This window comes from Lithobates pipiens, unplaced genomic scaffold (genome assembly GCF_037356315.1).
Source record: "Lithobates pipiens isolate NorthernLeopardFrog02 unplaced genomic scaffold, aLitPip1_a1.2 Scaffold_3, whole genome shotgun sequence".
Taxonomy (NCBI): Eukaryota; Metazoa; Chordata; class Amphibia; order Anura; family Ranidae; genus Lithobates; species Lithobates pipiens.
Genome location: NW_027507790.1, coordinates 82,603,340 through 82,623,631, shown reverse-complemented (window position 1 = coordinate 82,623,631; position 20,292 = coordinate 82,603,340). Strand labels below are relative to the sequence as shown.

The 20,292-nt window shown below is 41.8% G+C and overlaps 1 protein-coding gene across 1 annotated transcript in view; it reads right to left on the bottom strand.

Annotated features, from left to right (window-relative positions):
* Nucleotides 1–20,001, bottom strand: part of DIABLO (diablo IAP-binding mitochondrial protein) — a 36,673-nt gene extending 16,672 nt beyond the window's left edge. Inside the window, exons 1-2 of the mRNA XM_077461954.1 lie at nt 19,899–20,001; nt 9,462–9,576 (exon numbers count right to left, since the gene is read on the bottom strand). Coding sequence (XP_077318080.1) covers nt 9,462–9,576; nt 19,899–19,948 — 165 coding nt within the window. The 5' untranslated portion in view covers nt 19,949–20,001. The remainder of the gene's footprint in view (nt 1–9,461; nt 9,577–19,898) is intronic.
* Between the last annotated feature and the right edge of the window lie 291 nt (nt 20,002–20,292).

Here is a 20,292-nt window from a genome sequence, read left to right as displayed (position 1 = left end):
ATTTAATCGGGAAGAAGGGGAAAAGAAGAGAAGGAGAGAAGCAGGAGAAAAGAAGAGAAGGAGGAGAAAAGAAGAGAAGAAGAGAAGAAGAGAAGAAGGAAGGCTTTTCTTATTTATTTTTTAGAGCTTACAGGTTTTAATTTTTTATTTTATTTTTTTTAATACTTTCAAGTTGTACTTTCGTTTGTATAAAAGCAATATATTGGTTCATGAAACTTGGATTTAACCACTTTAGCCCCGGACCATATGGCTGGTCAAAGACCACAGCACTTTTTTGCGATTCGGCACTGCATCGCTTTAACTGACAATTGCGTGGTCGTGCGACGTGACTCCCAAACAAAAGTGACTTATTTTTTTTCCCAACAAATAGAGCTTTCTTTTGGTGGCATTTGATCACATATGCAGTTTTTATTTTTTGCGCTATAAACAAAAAAAATTGTGACAATTTTGAAAAAAAAAAAATGCATTCTTTTTTACTTTTTGCTATAATAAAATATCCTCAAAAAAAAAAAAAAAATATATATATATATATATATATATATATATATATATATTTTTTTTTGCATAATGTGAAAGATGAAGCTATGCCAAGTAAATAGATACCCAACATGCTTCAAAATTGCACACGCTCGTGGAATGGCGCTAAACTTTGGTGCTTAAAAATCCCCACAGGCGACGCTTTAAAATGTTTTACTGGTTACATATTTTGAGTTACAGAGGAGGTCTAGGGCTAGAATTATTGCTCTTGCGCCAACATTTACGGAGATACCGTTTTCATATGGGGGCGGGACTTACATATGCGTACAGTTCTGCGTGCGAGCACACGGGGCCTGGGGCGCTTTCAAAAAAAAAAATTTATATTATATATATATTTATATATATTTTTTTTTTTAAAAGAACAAGTGTCAATGTGATCACTTTTCTTTACAGTGAGATACAGGGTCAATAAGTAGAGATTGGCCGATATTTGCCGTTTTTTAATTAATCGGCATCGAGTCTTCAGTGAAGCGACTTTCCTCCTCTCTGAGCAGTCTGCCAAGAAAAGAGCAAACTAAAACAGTAAAGTTAGCCCATTTTTTTTTCATCCAAAAGTTTTGATTACCTGTTTTTATTTAATATATAGTTTTGTTTTTTTAATCTAAATTATACATACTAGTAAACTGATTGGAGGTTTGTTTTGTTTAATAAATGTTTAAATGTAAGAAATCTTCTGTATCACTTATTAAGGCTGCTTCCACACTGGAGCGGGCAGGCGTTGACGGTAAAACGCTGCTAGTTTTAGCGACGCTTTACCGTCATTTTAGCGGTGCTATTCGGCTGCTAGTGGGGCGCATATAACCCAGCTAACGGCCAAGGAAGAGGTTAAATGCAAAAAAAAACTCCTGCATATCAATGGGCAGGAGTGGTGGAGGAGAGGTATACACCACTCCAAATGTGCTGCTTGCAGGACTTTTATTTTTTTTATTTTTATTTTTTAACATCCTGCCAGTGCATCGCCTCAGGCTTTCACACAGATGGCAGGGAAGCCGTTTTGCAGGCATTTTACAGGCGCTATTTTTAGCCCAAAAGCGCCTGAAAAACGACCCAATCAAATCTGTTAGATTTTATGAGATGAAGGGGGGGGGGAAATAAATAAAATCGGCATCATATATCGGACAGAGAAAAGCCCATATCGGTCGACCTCTATCAATAAGACCCCACATCTCACCTCTAGGCTAGGAAGGCTTAAATAAAAAACACACACCACACAAACACAATCTTGGCTTCCCAGCCAAGGTGGCGCGGTTTGTTTGAATGCAGAGGCCGGGCATGACGTCATAACATCGCACCTGGCCTCCGAATGATCATAGAGACTCCGGCAACCATCTGGCCTGCCAAAAATCTCTATGGTAAACATCCGGGGGGCAGATCCTGTCTATGACTCACCAATGGAAGCGGTGAGTCGGTAGAAGCATCGGAGTATGGCGGGAGGGGGTGGGGGGAATGTCCCCTCTCGCCATCCGTAAGAACAATCAAAACAGTGGAACAAATATAAAGTGATCAGCGCAACTATGATGGGCTAAATGTAAAATAGGTGAGTGAATGGCACTAAAATAGACTAGTGTGAAAGGGGAGTATATGTATAAGTTCCTCTATGAACTGTTATGGTGTCACAATGACTTGTGCAATGAGTAAAATGGAGCTATTTATGTTAATATGTAAAAAAAAATATATATATATATCACATATACATACAACAACACTTAGCAAATATATATATATCCTGTGTAAAAAGAAAATGTGTGCAAAAATGCGATTCCGTGCAATCAATCCTGTGCAAAAAGGCATAATGTGCAAAATAGCAGTTCTGTGCTGGATTCTATAATCCACTGAAAAAAAAAAAAAAACAGATTGCATAAGTCCTGTGCAAAAAAAACAATGCTGAAATCCTGTGCTAGAGAGCACTACTGTGCAAAATGTCTATAATCCTGTGCAAAAAGCAAATGGCATTCCATATAAAAACATAAAATATATGTCACTTGATGGCCAATATAATTGACTATAAAAATTCTAATCATGCGCTATTCACGGCACACAATGATGAATTGCTTATATTGACCCAATAGTCCATAAAGTGTAGCTGATAAAACCGGAATGGGGTAAAAAGTGCAGCTGTGCTTCACCCAGAGTCTTCAATAGGGTTTCTCCAGTGTGAAATCTTCGTGTGCGTCACTTAAAGAAGAAGTAATCCCTGATGAGTTTACTTCCTCTTTCATTCCCTGCAAAGGCAAAGCATAATGGATTACTATGCATCGCATAGTAGCCCATTATGTGTCACTTACCTGACACAGGAGCCAGCGAAGTCGCCGCTGTCCCCTGTAGTCTGCCGCATCCATCTTGTTGGTGGGGTCTCGCAGCTCCGCCGCTGTCATTCGGCGAAGCCGCGATGACGTCACTCCCGCGCATGCGCCCTGGAGCCGACACACGCGGCAGCTCTGTCGCTGAGAATGCCGCGCTCGGTGTGCCTGCGCGCCGCTGTCTACGGCGCATGCGCCGTAGACAGCGGTGCCTGTTTTTGGGCAAATATCTCCTAAACCATATAGGTTTAGGAGATATTGCTTGGACCTACAGGTAAGCCTTAATCTAGGCTTACCTGTAGGTCAAAGTGGTTTGTAAGGGTTTACAACCACTTTAATGCTCTCTATGCTCTTGCCTCTATTCAGATGATAACCGGCTTAATAAATTTAGTATGGTTGTGGAGTCTTCCACAGTCCTTGTTCATTATGGATATTCCTTCTAGTCTTGTGTCTCTAATGTGTGCTTTCAATGGGTCAGCGTGATTCCGATATTCATATACACCAGGCATATGTGGGGAATAAAGGATAAATTCCCATAGCGTGATAGGTTTAAAACACACTATAAATTTTATTAAAGGAACGCCCAAATGGGCAATTACAATGATAAAAGAAAATGAATGGCAAATTTGTAAAATAAATCGGCGTTACAAACTCTCTATGCATTACAATGTCTTCATCAGGAGAACCGGATTGATTTTAAGACCAGTCAATTTATGAGAGTAAACAGGAAGCGAGTTAGCGGCCATCTTGTTGGAGACATGTCTCCAACATGGATGCGGCCATTTTTGCACAGGACTATTGCAATCTGTTTTTTTCCGTGGATTATAGAATCCAGCACAGAACTGCTATTTTGCCCATTATTGCTTTTTGCACAGGATAGATATCTATCTATAATTTTTTTATTTTTTTTTGCCGAGTATTGTTGTATGTATATGTGATTTTTTTTAACATATTAACATAAGTAGTTCCATTTTACTCATTGCACAAGTGACACCATCACAGTTCATAGAGGAACTTATACATATACTTCCCTTTTCACACTGTAGTCTATTTTGCTGGCATTCACTCACCCATTTTAAATTTAGCCCATCATAGTTGCGCTCATCACTTTATATTTGTTATCACTTTAGTGCATTATATACACTATAGATTGAGTGGCAATTGAAGGAGAAAAGAGATTTATATTTTAAAATGCCATTTATATTGAGGTGTCTCTGGAGATGTACATATTTTTGAATATGTTGGTTTCTTAATGTATAAATTTGTATATGCATATACTGTATACACACAGTCCATCCACACCTGCACTCACCATGTGAATGTGTCTGGTGAACTCGCCACAGTAAATAGCATTTACACCTCCCAAGCATTACCATAGGAGATGAATGAATCACTAATCTCTCACTGGTTCTCTAGTGGCTTTCTATTGTCTATTTGTTTTATGTTTTAATACTTCAACTACTTAAACATTTCTATTTAATTAGAACGCCACTGTCCTTTCAACATTTTGCTCCATATACTTGATACTATACACACACACACACACACACACACACCTTTTTGGTGTCCATTCCATTTAGGGTGCTGGGACATGGATAGCTGCAAAGCTAAGGAGTAATCATCATGTAACATGTGACATCTCCCTACTAACCACTCCCCTTTCATGTTGGTCCACGCTAGATCGATCTATCTATATCTCTCTATATATATATATATCGTGCAGGCTTATTATTGATACTCAAGGCTATGATGAAGAGGACATCCTCGAAACCCGTTAGCCCGCCTTTTGAATGCTTGTTCCTGTATGGGCATGCCTGTTTTTAATGTGAATATGTTGTTAACCTGCTTTTATGAATACGTAGATACTTTGCATATGCTTTTATCATTTTTTATGTGAATAAACTGTATACATCTTTTGATCAAAGGATCAGATCATGTGCCTTCCATCTTTTCTCCTTCACTTGGCTCTTTTTGGACCACCCCTGGTCAGATTAGGCAGCGGGACACGCACGATCATTTGTTAAATTCACTGCCTTTGAAAGTACTGCCACCCTATACCAGCAGCACCTTCGCAGGAGTAATTCATTCTTTTATTCATATTGAGCAGCAATTACCTATCCATATTCTATTTACAAACGTAGATAGAGTGAGGGGCATTCATTATTTCAAGCAGTGGAACAGCCGCTATGATCATTCTTATGGTGTAGGGAATCACTGGCTGAAAAAGCTGATATCTGAATCATGCCTTTAGCTGCAGGCATCAATCAGATATACCCGCACAAAATCAAGGACGTCATATGACGGCCGGTGGGCGGGAAGTGGTTATTAATGACAGGGTATTAGATTTTTACGCCAGGGGTATATAACGAGTTTGAAAATTCTAAAGAAATGCATTAAAAGTTTAACTAAACCCATTACATTTTAATCGATTAAAATATACTGGAGATTTTAAACTATATACTAAAGTGGCATTTTAGTCGAAAGATTGTGTACACACACATATATATATATATATATATATACACACATACACCTTCCCTCTGGCTTCCATGGCACAAGAGTGACATCCTCCTCCTGCTGACAAGATCCCAAGAATGGGGAGTACGCCAAATCTCATAGTAATACACTGCAGTAAAGTGCTAGAAGCATCTTCTCAGCGAGATTTAGATGTTGCCAGAAGGAGGAGGACATCAATCCATCCTGGGCACTGTGGACAAACCTGCAGGAAAGGTACATCTAATATTTAACTTTGTTCCCCCTCTACAGGGTTCTTTTTTCAGATAATGATCCTTTTAGAAAGGGTTAGAACCGTTAGACACTTAAAAAAGCAAACATTGTATTTTAGATGCAAGGTCTGCTTTAAAAAGTGGATAAACCAATTCAGCAGGGAGAGTGATCTATACTGGTAAAAATGATTATCTTACAACCTTGCCTCCTGTAACATCATGAGCACTTCATTCTACCTACCTCCAAATGCTTACACCAAAGTAATGGGACTGCCATTGCTAATCTGTTGCAGCTTCCAGGGCTTTCATCCTTGTTTCACTATGCATCCAGATGCTGCCTTCACGTGCTATGTTGCATGTTCTAGGTTAATGACCCATTAGGTGGCAAGCCAAGATCAGGATGACTTAAAACAAAGTAGTCTCTCCATTTCTATCCCCACAGGATCTCTTTAAATGATTTATTAATGTCTTTTTTTTTGTTGGCCTGGAGTTACATCATGTATGCTCTTGCACTTCCCCTGTGGTTTATTTATTATTCTTATGTATTGTTGGTTATTCCTGTACACAAATTGTCACACCATCTGAGTGGTTGAACAGAAAAGTATAGAAAGAGGAAGAATAAAGTAATCTTGTGCAAGCTGCACAAGTGTTCTTATAATGTGTGACTGACCACAGCTCAGATTTAGGCTGGGTTCACACTGGTACGTACAACACTACGGTTATCTTACTTTGCCCTGCGACATCGGTCCGAGTTCCAATCAACCTGAGTGAACAGGATAAGATTTTGCTCTGACTTTGAGAAAGTGGACTTGTCCTTTGACCAATCAAAACAATCCCAGTGTGACATAAATTTATTTTCCTGCTGCTGTAACCACCAAGTTGGATGTCACAAGTCAGATGGTTAGGACGAGGATTAGACTTTGATCAGATTTCAATGATATAGAATGGTCTGAAAATGGACCAAATTCAGGAATCTTTTCTAAAGTCAGACCAGTTAAGATGGCTCTCATAGGGAACCATTGATTTGTACACATCATGCGACATAAGTCGCAACAGGGTGAACCGGGCCTTAAAGTGAAATACAGCAACTTAGCTAAAACTATGCACAACATGGTCCTATAAAAGACAATGACCAGAATAACTTCAGGGCATTGTGTTACAGTTCTAACTAGCTGCAGTGAGAACGTCCTTAGAAGTAACAATTAGCCATTGCTGATCTCTGCTCAGACATGGCAACAACAAACTGTTGAATAGAATTGGAAATCTTACCATGCTCCTCATAAAAATTAGATTGTCCTGGCAAAAAAAGGTAATACCTCTACTGCTGTCCAAGCTTTGGAATGTCATTCTACCGACCAACACTTCTGAGTGTGATGATCTTCTGGGTTTCCAGCTGCACAGAGTGGTTGCTCCTGCCAAACTCAACATCAGTGCAAGACACAGGAAAGAACTACTCAACAGTGGGACACCAGAAGACAATGGGAAAAAAAAAAATCATCCACCGTCTTTTAGATTTCTTGAGAACATCTAGTTCCTGATTCTGCCACCCCTCAATATGATTTTCTGTACTGCACGCTACATTGCAAAATAAATTAAACCAACTTTTCAAAGCGTGAGACATTACAGTAAGGTCAGGACAGACGTCCGACAAACATTTTCCGGCAGACACTTTTAGTGCTATACAAACAATTATTTTTTTATGCATTTGAACCTGGTATATACATATACAGTATCGGAAATCATCTTGTGCAGACACATTAAGGGAAACTTGTCTGACTATAGAGGCTGCCATTGTTGAACCCTCCCTAGGAAATAGGCTTCAACCTGGCATAATGCTCACCTGTCATGAGTAAAACAAGGAGGCTGCCACTGCTGACCTCTCCTGAAAATGCTAAATGCCTGGATGTCATGCTCACCCTTCTCTTTTAATACTTTGAGTGGCGTGGAACAAGTAAACAAAGACTTGCAAGTCTGACATCTGCACATTTGTTCTGGGTCAGAAAGTATCAAAACTAACAATTTCATGTAACAGCCAGACAATTGGCACATTTTCAAGGAGGTCAGTAATAGCAGCTCCTATATTTTTCATTTGACAGGCTTATCTGTCGCAACAACATGTTTTCAGAAGGGAGCTGGCTAGAGCTGCACGATTCTGGCTAAAATGAGCATCACAATTTTTTTGCTTAGAAGATAGATCACGATTCTCGTGGCGTAACATCATCATTCACATAAAAAAAAAATATGGGCTAACTTTACGTTTTTTTTTTTATTCATTCAAGTGCATTTTTTCCCAAAAAATTGTGTTTGAAAGACTGCTGGGCAAATACAGTGTGACATAAAATATTGCAGCAATTGATATTTTATTCCCTAGGGTCTCTGCTAAAATATATATAAATGTTTGTAGGTTCCAAGTAATTTTCTATCAAAAAAATATTGATTTTAACTTAAGAAATAAGTGTTTAAAGCAGGAGTCCGCCGGGACTCCGCGTTTTTTTTTTTTTTTTTTAAAGCCAGCAGCTACAAATACTGCAGCTGCTGACTTTTAAAATAGTGACACTTACCTGTCCAGCGCGCCCGCGATGTCAGCACCCGAAGCCGATCTCTCGATCATCTCTCGGGTGCTGCCACCGCCATATTGGGTATGGGAATCAGGAAGTGGAGCATTCGGCTTCATTTCCCGGTTCCCTACTGCGCATGCGCGAGTCGCGCTGCGCAATAGGATGGACCCGCTGCCTCTGGGATCTGTGCGTTTCCCAGCAGGCAGCGGGGGACTTTCGGAAAGGGGCGTAATCTACGCCCCTTTCCACAGAGAGCTATCCAGGAAGTGGGTGCAGATACCTGTACTGTACAGGTACCTGCACCCCCCTCCCCCCTGAAAGGTGCCAATTGTGGCGCCGGAGGGGGGGAGGATTCCAATGAGCGGAAGGTCCACTTTAGGGTGGACCTCCGCTTTAAGAACTTGGCAGACTGCCTGGATTTTTTTTCTTTACACACAGAAGTTTTCATTTGATCTAAGAAGGAAGAGTTGGTTACAAGGTTTCATTTTAAAAATAAGAAAGAAGAAGCAGCTAGCATCTTTAAGGCTGGGTTCACATGAGCACACAGCGGCTCACAGCAGGAGTCCGGCGTGTCCTCGATTACCGTATCAGGTCTGATTTCAGCCCAAATATTAGGCTAAATTCGGACCAGAAATGGACCAAAAGACGCACAGGACTCCTGTGCAAATCGCACTGAAGCCGCTGCAGAGATATGTGAACCAGCTCCATAGAGAGCTGATCACAATCTCCTGATGTGCGGATTGAATGTGGGGAAACCCGCATCCAATTTGCACTAGTGTGAACCCGGCCTAAAAAAGTATGTAATTTACGCAAAACATACAGTCACCTAGGTCAATGCAGCTTCTGTCCCCCACTACCTCTAAACTGAGAGCTGAGCAAAGACCCCTATTTGTTCAGTTCTCAGTCTTAAGTTAGCAGAAAGCCAGTGACTGTCAGTCACCATCTCTCTGCTCTGCCCCTTCAGCGCTCACTGGAGCACCAGGCTGTGGAGGCAGAAGCAGCTGGCTTAGGATTTCAGCAGTGCACCGAGAGGCTGAGCCAGCTGCCAGTCAGGCTTCTGAGTGGATCCCGACATTAAAGTCAGGATATCTCATAGCCTGTACTGGCTGAGTGATGTCAGTTGACAGTGGACATTAGCCCGCTGTCGGCTGAATATGGGTCACAGAAGTGTAGAGGTGCATTCCTGGGACCCACACAAAAAGTAGGCCCAAATGAACCTTGGCCCTACTTCTTTAATAACTTTAAATTATATTACTTATTATAGGTCAAACTTTCCACATTAATTGATAACCAACACTGCACAATACTACTATTGCTATAGTTTATTTTGTTTTCTTTACCTGCCCCACAGGAATAGCACAAAGACTTGCCCCAACTCCAACAGAAAGTACCCGACGCCATGAACCTTTAAAAAGGCCCAAAAAAGATCTGTTTTGGACAACTGGAATGGTCTGCCTGAAAAATAAAAAATATATTCTTCAAAACAAATACACATTTTTTGGGGAAAAACCCCCCCCACAATATTTAAATTGGTTGTAAATCTCAGACATGAAATATGAACAAAGCATATCCCTGTATAGTGTGTACTTATCTCAATTAAGAGCATCAAGTGTAATTTCTGTCTACTGCTTCGTTCCTCTGCTTATAGCATGAATCACTTCTGACAAGTTTTCCTGACACCAAGAGAAAAGTGGTGACAGGGTAGGGAGCTCCAACTGATTTACAGCCTTAATTCTGTTCCTGTATGCTGTATGAAGAGTGCAATTTCTGCTCTCCGCCCCCTTTTTTCTGAACTCTCAGACAAGCTTACCAATTCAACACTTTGAAAGCATGTAGAGGGAAGACTGCAGATAAAGCCTCGTATACACAATCTGACTTCCATCTGACTTTTCCGTGGATTTTGGTTCAAATGGGCTTTGTCCGTGAACTTGTTCTGCATACACACGATAGAACATTTTCAGCCAACTTTCACCAAATCACGTGTTTTTTCAGCTCTTTACGCCAACTTCTGCTATTGCTGGCTGATGTTTAGCATTGGTTCTGAGTATGCGTGTTTGTACTTTGGACTTTAGTCTGATGGACTTGTGTACACACGATCGGATTATCTTCCATAGGACATTTGTTGTTGAAAAGTTTGAGAGCATGCACAGCAAACATTTATCCGTTGAAAAAGCAACAATTGTCCGATGGTCCGATAAAACGGGGAAAAAATAAAAAAAATCTAACAATGAATGTTCTTGTCAGCAAATCATATATGTCCCTTACTATAGTCATAGCATTAAAGCCTAACTCCAGATTTCATTTAACTTTAACTGCCTTCCCACAGTACATTTACTGAGGGTGGGTGGAACTGGTAGGCTGGATCACGGCGCCAGGAAGACATCACATATGACGAAACGTGTTGAGCAGAACTATGAGCTGATGTCATTATGTCCCACGTGACGCTGGAAGCACGGGTGATTTTGATTTTCGTTTGCCTACAAACGCCTGAAATGTTATATGTTTGAGTACCCATCTTTCTGGCTTTTATCAATAACTTGTTTCTGCATGCGCATGTGACCTCCCTAGCGATAGAAGGTCCCCATTATCTGGTAAGAGTCCCTAATTACAGAGTGATTGCCACAGGAGGATCTGCATGCTTCTTGATGGAGGAACTCCTTGTATTACATCTTGTTGGATTTTTATATTTTGGGAATTTTCACAACTTTATTTTCAATTTTTCATTTTTATATTTTTGATATTTACACACTTTTCCTCTTGTTTTTCACAATTGTTTCAATATGCACTAGGTTATTTTCATGGTATATAATCTTGTTTCTATTTGGCCAAGCGTGACTTTTTTTGTTTCTAGGCTGGATCACGTACATGTACCTCATCCAGCCGGTTCCATGTTAGGGGCGTGCATGCACAAGACCTCTGCTAACCCACACCGTTACTGGTTACAGTGCAATTTTGTTAGCAGATCCCAGTCAATGATTTTGGCTGTGGACCTGCTGCTCAGCTGTAGCCAATCATAGTCATGTGTTTAAAAACACACAGCACCCTGTACACAGAGCAGTGATCTGGCTGTTTATTCTCCATGCAAATCAGAAACACAGCCAGAACTGGAAGTAAAAGCCACATGGGCTAGTGGCGTTAAGTGTGGATGCGAAGCCAGGTGACATCAGTCCTGGACCCAGCGTTATTGGAACCTTACTTGTGAGCGCCATGTTGACACTTTTTAAATGCTTTTTATACATGAATAAAATGTGAGCATTTTACCTTGGGTGTGGCCGAGTAATATGCGATTGCTAGAACATACTACACTACATGCGGTAGAGCTGATTTTGGCTAAAATTTGAATCTTTTTTTGCTCAGAATAAAGATAACGATTCTCATGGTGTAACATCATCTTTCACATAATACAAAAAAAAAATAAAAAATTGGACTACCATTTTTTTTTATTAAAGTGTATTGTTTTTCTTTTTTTAAATTGCGTTTAAAAGACTGTTGCGCAAATACAGTATGACATAAAATATTGCAACAACCACCATTTTATTCTCTAGGCTCTCTGCTAAAAAAATAAAATATATATATAATTTTATTTTTTTAGCAGAGAGCCTAGAGAATAAAATGGTGGTTGTTGCAATATTTTATGTCATACTGTATTTGCGCAACAGTCTTTTATATTGTAAACTCTAACGAGCAGGGCCCTCTGATTCCTCTTGTACCAAATTGTAATGTCAGCCCTCATGTTGTAAAGCGCTGAGCAAACTGTTGGCGCTATACTTGTAAGCAGCAAGTGGCAGAAAGAAAGGTTTAGCTGATAAACGAGTTGAATTTCGAAATTCATTTTCTTTTGAAAATCTTATCCAAGATTTTTTGTTCATATTTCGCACCATTAATAGGCTGCAGCAACAGATGATTTTCGTGCGGTCATTGAATTTGAGCAAATCAGACATGTCGTGCAAGAAATGTAATCGAAAAAGAAATGCGCATGTGCAAGAATAGAAAATTCCCGGAAAGAAAAGATTCCCAGCCACAAAAATTATTTTCTGTAGCAACGAGGTGAAATTGAAGGCTTGGTTGGCCGAATTTCAAAATCAATGGTGGCATCATCGGATTTACAAAAATGTATGGTCAGCCTTAGTGTTTAAATGGTTAAACTTCCCTCACCTACAGGTGAGTTAATTTCTTTGATCTAAGAAGAAAAGTTACTTTGTGCTGTTGTGATAAAACTTGGCAGGCTGCCTGGATTTCTTTTTTTTTTTCAGCTGTGAGAACTCTCTGCACTTGTTGGATTCTTAACGATTAATTGAGCAGCTCTAATATTTTTATTTATAAAATTCCTTCTACATGTACGGCAGAGTGTATGGAGATACAGCCAGCTGAGGTCCGCACATACATCTAGGAGCCATACTTTGGGGATGAGACCAGATGATCGTTATACCCATAAAAGGTTTGTTTTCCTAAAAGCCCATTTGATCTGCATTAAATTACAGATCCACTTGCAAGGTGAGCGAGCATTTTAGCTGGTGGAGGAGCACCTGCGTGGCAGTGGAGTACATCGTTTATAAGGGTGAAGACACCTTAAAACTTGCACTTTTTTTTCCTTTTTGGATATATAAAAAAATAAATAAAAAACAATTTGAACTATCAGGAAGCTTTTTCCAGTGAAGCACATTGTTTTTAACCACTTAACAACCGGCCCATAGCCGAATGACGGCTACAGGGCGGTTGTTTAACTCTGGGAGGACGTCATATGACGTCCTCTCAGAATTTCGCTCTCGCGCGCCCCCTGGGGCGCGCATTATGCCGCGTACACACGATCAAACAAGCGGGTGGAAAAGTCCGGCAAACTCAAGTCCGCCGGACAATCCCCCCCGTGTGTAGCCTCCGGCATACTTTTTTGACCCGAAAGTACGGCGGACTTAGAATGTAGTTTTACACTCCAATCTTCCCGCCGGACTCGCATTTCGGCGGACAATCCGGCCGTGTGTGAAGAAGAAGAACGGAAGGCGGCGGCGGCGACAGAAGACCGGGCCACCGCCTGTAAAAGAGCTATAAGAAGGAGCGGTGGCCCGGCAGAAGAACCGAAGAGGGGGACAAGACCCCCGAAGTCGGAAGAAGAGGCTGCGGTGACGAAGAAGAATGCCAGGCTCCTCCGCTAGTAAAAGAGCTACAAGAAGATAGCGGAGGAGTCCAGCGAGAAGACCCCGGAAGACCCCCAGAGCTGTGCAATAAATTATTTTATCTTGTGTGTTGTGTTTTTTTTTGTACTTTATTTTACAGGTGAATGGGTAGGAGTACATTGTACCCCATACTCATTCACATAGGGTGGGGGGCCGGTATCCGGGGGCCCCTTTATTAAAGGGGGCTCCCGGATTCCGATAAGCCCCCCGCCCGCAGACCCCGACAACCAACGGCCAGGGTTGTCGGGAAGAGGCCCTTGTCCTCATCAACATGGGGACAAGGTGCTTTGGGGTGGGGGGGCCGCGCGCCCCCCCCTTCCCCAAGGCACCCCCCCATGTTGAGGGCACACGGCCTGGTACGGCCCAGGAGAGGGGGCGCTCGCTCGCCCCTCCTTTCCTGGCCGACCGGGTAGCATGCTCGGACAAGGGTCTGTTGTGGACTTGGGGGGGGGGGGCCCCACGCCGATTTTTTTCGGCGTTGGGGTTCCCCTTTAAGTCCATACCAGGCGGCAGGGCCAGCGACGTATCCTTCGCGGGCCCCGCCTACCTGGAGACGCGCTCGAAATGAGCGGACTTTCCCCTGCGTGTGTGGGCGAGTCCGTTCATTTCAAAAGTAGGGCGGATAGTACGGCGGACTTAGTACGCCGTATTAGTCTGCTGAAAAAGTGCCGTGTGTGGGCAAGTAGCCCGTTCGGAAAGTCCGACAGACAGTCTGGCGGGAAGTCCGCCAGACTAAGTACGTCGGACAGACGGCTACGTGTGTACGCGGCTTTAGAGAGCATCCGTCACGGATCACGGTAAACGGCCGCTCATCGCTGACGTTTACCACGTGATCGCTCCGTCAAATGACGGAGTGATCACTTGTAAACAAACCGGTGTCATGTTACGACGCCGGTTCCTCCCTCCCCCTCTCTGTACCGTTCGGTACAGCGGAGGGGGAAGAGATCGGTGTCAGCAGCGCTGTGGGCTGCATCTGCAGTGCCCACATCACTGCTCACCGAAAATTAACCCTGCAGCACCCGCCAATACCCTGCAGCACCCGCCCATACCCTGCAACGCCATACCCTGCAACGCCATACTCTGAGATACCCAGCCATACTTGGAGATACCCAGCCATAGTCAGTGATACCCTGCAATACCCAGCCATCGACATCCCCCCCTCCCGCCGCCCTCCGGTGCTTCTACCGACTCGCCAATACGATCAAAGCCAGAATCTTTTTCTTTTTTTTTTTTCCTTCAGGCTTCCCAGCTTAGAGGTGAGATGTGCTGTCTTATTGACCCCATATCTCACTGTAGAGAGGACCTGTCATGCCATATTCCTATTACAAGGGATGTTTACATTCCTTGTAAAAGGAATAAAAGTGATCAAAAAATTTATTTTTGGGGAAAAAAAAATGTCAAACTAAAATAAATAAAGCAAAATGAACAATAATTTTTTTTTTTTTTTTTTTAAAGCGCCCCTGTCCCCATGTGCTCGCATGCAGAAGTGAACGCATACGTAAGTCCCGCCCACATATGAAAACGGTGTTCAAACCACACATGTGAGGTATCACTGCAAACGTTAGAGCGAGAGCAATAATGCTAGACCTCCTCTGTAACTCAAAACATACAACCAGTAAAAAAAAATTTAAATCGTTGCCTTTGGGGATTTTTAAGTAGCGATGTTTGGTGCCATTCCACGAGCGTGTGCAATTTTGAAGAGTGACATGTTAGGTATCTATTTACTCAGCGTAACTTCATCTTTCACATTATGCAAAAATTGGGCTAACTTTACTGTGTTTTTTTTTTTTAAGCACAAAACTGTTTTTTTTCCCAAAAAAAAAGCACTCGAAAAAATTGCTGCGCAAATACCGTGCAAGATAAAAAGTTGCAACGAACACCATTGTATTCTCCAGGGTGTTTGCTAAAAAAACATATATAATGTTTTGGGACTCTATGTAATTTTCTAGCAAATAAATGATGATTTTTACATGTAGGAGAGAAATGTCAGAATTGTCCTGGGTGCTCCAGAACGCCTGATGGGGCTCCCTGCATGTTAGGCCTCTGTATGTGGCCACACTGTGTAAAAGTCTCACACATGTGGTATCACCGTACTCGGGAGTAATAGCAGAATGTGTTTTGGGGTGTAATTTGTGGTATGCATATGCTGTGTGTGAGAAATAAACTGATAACATGACAATTTTGTGAAGAAAAAAAAAAAATCTTGATTTTGCAAAGAATTGTGGGAAAAAAACGACAACTTCAAAAAACTCATCATGCCTCTTACTAATGGAATGTCTTCTTTCCAAAAAGGGGTCATTTGTACTTTTCTGGCATGTTAGGGTCTCAAGAATTGAAATAGGCCGTCAGTACTTCAGGTGTGATCAATTTTCAGATATTGGCGCCATAGCTTGTGGACTCTATAACTTTCACAAAGACCAAATAATATCCACCAATTTGTACTTATTTTTACCAAAGATATGTAGTAGTATAAATTTTGGCCAAAATTTATGAAGAAAAAATTACTAATCTGCTAAATTTTATAACAGAAACAAAGAAAAATTCTTTTTTTTTTTTTTTTTTTTTTACAGAATTTTCTGTATTTTTTCTTTTATAGCACAAAAAATAAAAAACCGAGCGGTGATTAAATACCACCAAAAGAAAGCTCCATTTGTGTGAAAAAAAGGACAAAAATTTCATATAGGTCCAGTGTTGCATGACTGAGTAATTGTCATTCAAAATGTGAGAGCACCGAAAGCTGAAAATTGGTCTGGTTATTAAGGGTGTTTAAGTGCCCAGTGGTCAAGTGGTTAAAGGGTGAAGGGCCCTAAACATTGACACGTGTTTGAATTGTAGCACATGAGGGAGTGCTACTTTCACTTTATTGCTGTTTTTTTTCAATGTTTGGAATTTTTTTATGTCATAAAGTGTATAAGGGGTTGCTGTCATCCGATTATGATTTTCTGCAATATTTAAGCACCTAGGATTATGTTTACTTAATACCAGGAGGTTGGTCATATAATTAGGCAATCTGTTTTAAGCAGCGCAAACCTCCCCCACATACCACCCCCCCCCCCCCCAATATTATATCTGATCAATGTATTAGTGTCACTAGTTATGTCAGACCCCTTCCCTCACTGAAGACCACCCCACGCTAGTGGTAAAGTGCTGCTCGGTTGCACAGCACTGTGCGGGTGAGAGCGGGCACTATTAACCCCAAAGAACGGGCTTTGGCATCGCTGCCCATTGATCTCAATAGCAGGGGCAGTTTGGGAGAGCTGTATACACTGCTCCCGTACCGCCCCAAAGATGCTGCTTGCAGGACTTATTTTTTTCCGTCCTGCAATCGGCCTTTCACAATGGGGAGGTAGTTTACAGGTGCTATTTTTAGCGCTACAATGACTGTAAAGCGCCTTCAGTGTGAAAGGGGTCTTCGTGTACCACCCAGCGAGAGTCTGTTAGTGCCAGATTGCCACACTATCACAGTCCCAGTTTAAGTCACTGATCATGGCCACTACAGTATAGTGTCTATAGCTCCATAGATTGTAGACACAAGTCACACAAACGTATTATTCACTTACTGGGGATTTTTTTTTTTTTTTTAACCAGACATGTACCAGAATACATTTTGGCCTAAATTTAAGAAGAAATTACATTTTTGGGGTTTTCTATTGAATACGCTTTATAACAAAGTAAAAAATAGAGGTTTTTATTCAAAATTTTGCGGTCTTTTTTTAAATTTATATAATAAAAATAAAACACCCAGTGGTGATCAAATACCACTAAAAGAAAGCTCTATTTGTGTGAAAAAAAATTATAGAAACTTAAATTTCATTACAGTGTAGCATGTCCACGCAATTGTCAGTTAACCACTTCACCCCTGGAAGGATTTACCCCCCTTAATGACCAGAGCATTTTTTGCGGTACGGCACTGTGCCACTTTAAATGACAATTGCGTGGTCATGCAACGTTGTACACAAACAAAATTGATGTCCTTTTTTTCCACACAAACAGAGCTTTCTTTTGTTGGTATTTGATCACCTCTGCTGCACTATAAACAAAAAATAAAAGACGGACAATTGTGAAAAAAAAACAATATATTTTAACTTTTTGCTATAATAAATATCCCACAAAAATTAAATAATAAAAAAAAGGTCTTTATCAGTTTAGGCCAATATGTATTCTTCTACATATTTCTGGTAAAAAGGAAAAAAAAAAATCACAATAAGCGTATATTGATTGGTTCACGCAAAAGTTATAGCACGGACAAAGTAGGGGATATATTTATGCATTTTTAATATTAATCTTTTTTTTCCTTACTAGTAATGGCGGTGATCAATTTTTAGCAGAACTGTGACATTTCAGCAGACAGATCAGACACTTTTTTGGGATCATTGACATTTATACAGCAATCAATGCTAATAATAGAGACTGATTACTGTATAAATGACACTGGCAGGAAGGGGTGAACACTAGGGGGCAATGGGGGTGGGGGTGGGGAGGTTAAGTGTTCCCTAGGTAGTTGTTTCTAGCTGTGGGTGGAGTGTACTGACTAGGAACAGACAGTCTCTCTCTCTCTCTCTTTACTCCCCTGACAGAAAAGGAATCCGTTTACATTGACAGATCCCTGTTCTGGCTCTCTGTGGCGCGATCACAGGTGGCCTGCGGACATCATGGCCGCTGGCCACACGCATCGGCTCCAGCGACGCCCACCTACTATTGCTCTTAAAGCACCCAACGTACACCTACGGCGATGTACCAACCTGCCGCGGTATAATGATGGCGGCTGGTCAGAAAGCAGTTAAAATAGCTCAGTACTAAATAGCAAAAAATACCCTGGCCATGAAGGGGTTAAAACCTTCAGGAGGTCGAGTTATATAGTTAATATAGTTACCTTGGACCAAGCTGACAAATTATTTTCTTGACTAATACATGTGGCCACGGTCAGCGCTGTATAAACTATATGTAGAATCAGCTACATACAGTATGCAGTGCAACATTCCAGGAGTGGGACAGAAACTTCTTTACCCATTACTGGAACAAAACTCGCAGCAGTCAGGCTGAGCAAAGGTTCCTGTGACTGGCCCGACTCAAATAAGTTCCCTTATTGCTACCGGAACACAGCACTGTATGTAGCTGATGCTAAATACACTTTATGCAACACAGGCCAGCAACACCCCTCCTGAATAAGTGTCCCCACTGGGGGGGGGGGGGGAGTGTTTGATGTACTAGCAGATTTAAGTACACTAACAAATTTATGCCAAACTCCAGGTAACACTTTATAAGCAGGTACAGCAGCGTTTTTTTTTTCCTTTCTGGAAAAAAATACCTAAATAAAAGCTGATCATTGTAAGTACCCCTATCAGTGCAAATGGTTTGTCTCTACCCTTTAACTGCTACATCTGCAGGACAGCTTGTTCTGTTGAAGAACGCCACAGACTTGCTAGCTGTATCAAAAGAAAGAAAGCCTCAAAAAATAAAAATGCAGTCATCACATCTAAGAACTAGTAAGTTGCTATATAATAAATAATTAGCTTATGGGTATAATACTGCTTTAGAGCAGAGCTCCACCCAAAAGGGGAAGCTCCACTTTAGATCTCCTCTCCAGCTCTTGTTTGTGAAATGGAGCTTTTGGGAAGGGGAGGGGGAAGTGGGTACCCGGTTTTGACAGGTACCCGGCCCACTCCCACTTCGATTGCCTTAGGCCAGTATTTCTCAACTCCAGTCCTCAAGGCACCTAAAACAGGTCATGTTTTCAGGCTTTCCATTATTTTGCACAGATGATTTGATCAGTTTCACTGCCTTATTAATTACCATAGCCATTTCATTTGAGGGAAATCCTGAAAGCATGACCTGTTGGAGCGCCTTGAGGACTGGGGTTGAGAAACACTGCCTTCGGCGATCAAAAGTTCCCCTCCTAAAGTCTTCTGGGACACATGACAGGTCCCAGAAGACTATGAGATCAGTCACGGACTGCAGCAGGCACCTGGTTGTGAAGCTGCAAGCTGTCACAGCCGGGTGCCCATAGTGAAGATAGCTAGGGTTAGCACAGTGCTGGACCATGAGACTGGTGAGTGTCTGTTTATTAAAAGTCAGCAGCACTAGATAGTAGTGTAGTGCAAGTGCCTGACAGATTGGACAGGTCCTACTAATACATGGTTTATGTAGATCTCATTGTATATAGAGACTGTAGAGTCAGATTAGAACAAGGTGTGTAGGGCTTTCCTTTGCCTAGTTGAGTCCAGTAGGACCAGACAACAGTGATGTCTGATCACTCTCCCCTCCTCCACAGCTGTCAGGGAGGATCACATGGTACCTGTGACATCACTGTGTGCTCCTAGTCATTAGCACAGCCAGTGAGACAGGTCAGCCTCCTCCACACAATCACTGACTACGTGTCTCACCACACCTCTGCAATGTATACAGCAGCTGTACAGTGTCAGTGTGTGATCCTCTTCTAACATACAGAAAACCCCCAACACACTCCTACTTCCTGAAAGCACTCACACAGGAAGCTCAGTGCCCGGACAGGACCACCTAGAACAATGACAAGCCCCGGAAACCCCGGTCCGGTCTAGATAAAGCTGACATGGCTCAGTAATATATTACCACACGCTATCTATATACCTTTGGAGGCGAAAGACATTCCACACAAGCCTTCTACTGAGAGACGCCATCTTACAGGTGGCAGCCGGATGTGACGAACAGGCCTGTACAGGAAGTAGACCTCGTCCCCGATGTCTGCTGCCCTCTGCCGGAGAAAGGCGATATTATATAAGGCATAGTGCAGGTACATTATGGAGCCAAGCTGAATTTACCGCTTGTGCTCGCATGATGGGAACAGTAATAACACCGGCCGTCAGAGTCACTTCCAAAAATATCACCTCCTATAGAACATGTGTGTTGTACAATATTATACTGTGACTCCCTTTCTCAAAATTTACTGTGACCCCTATTTGAAAATATACCGTGACCCCCATCCGAAAATTTACTGTGACCCCCATCTGAAAATGTACTGTGA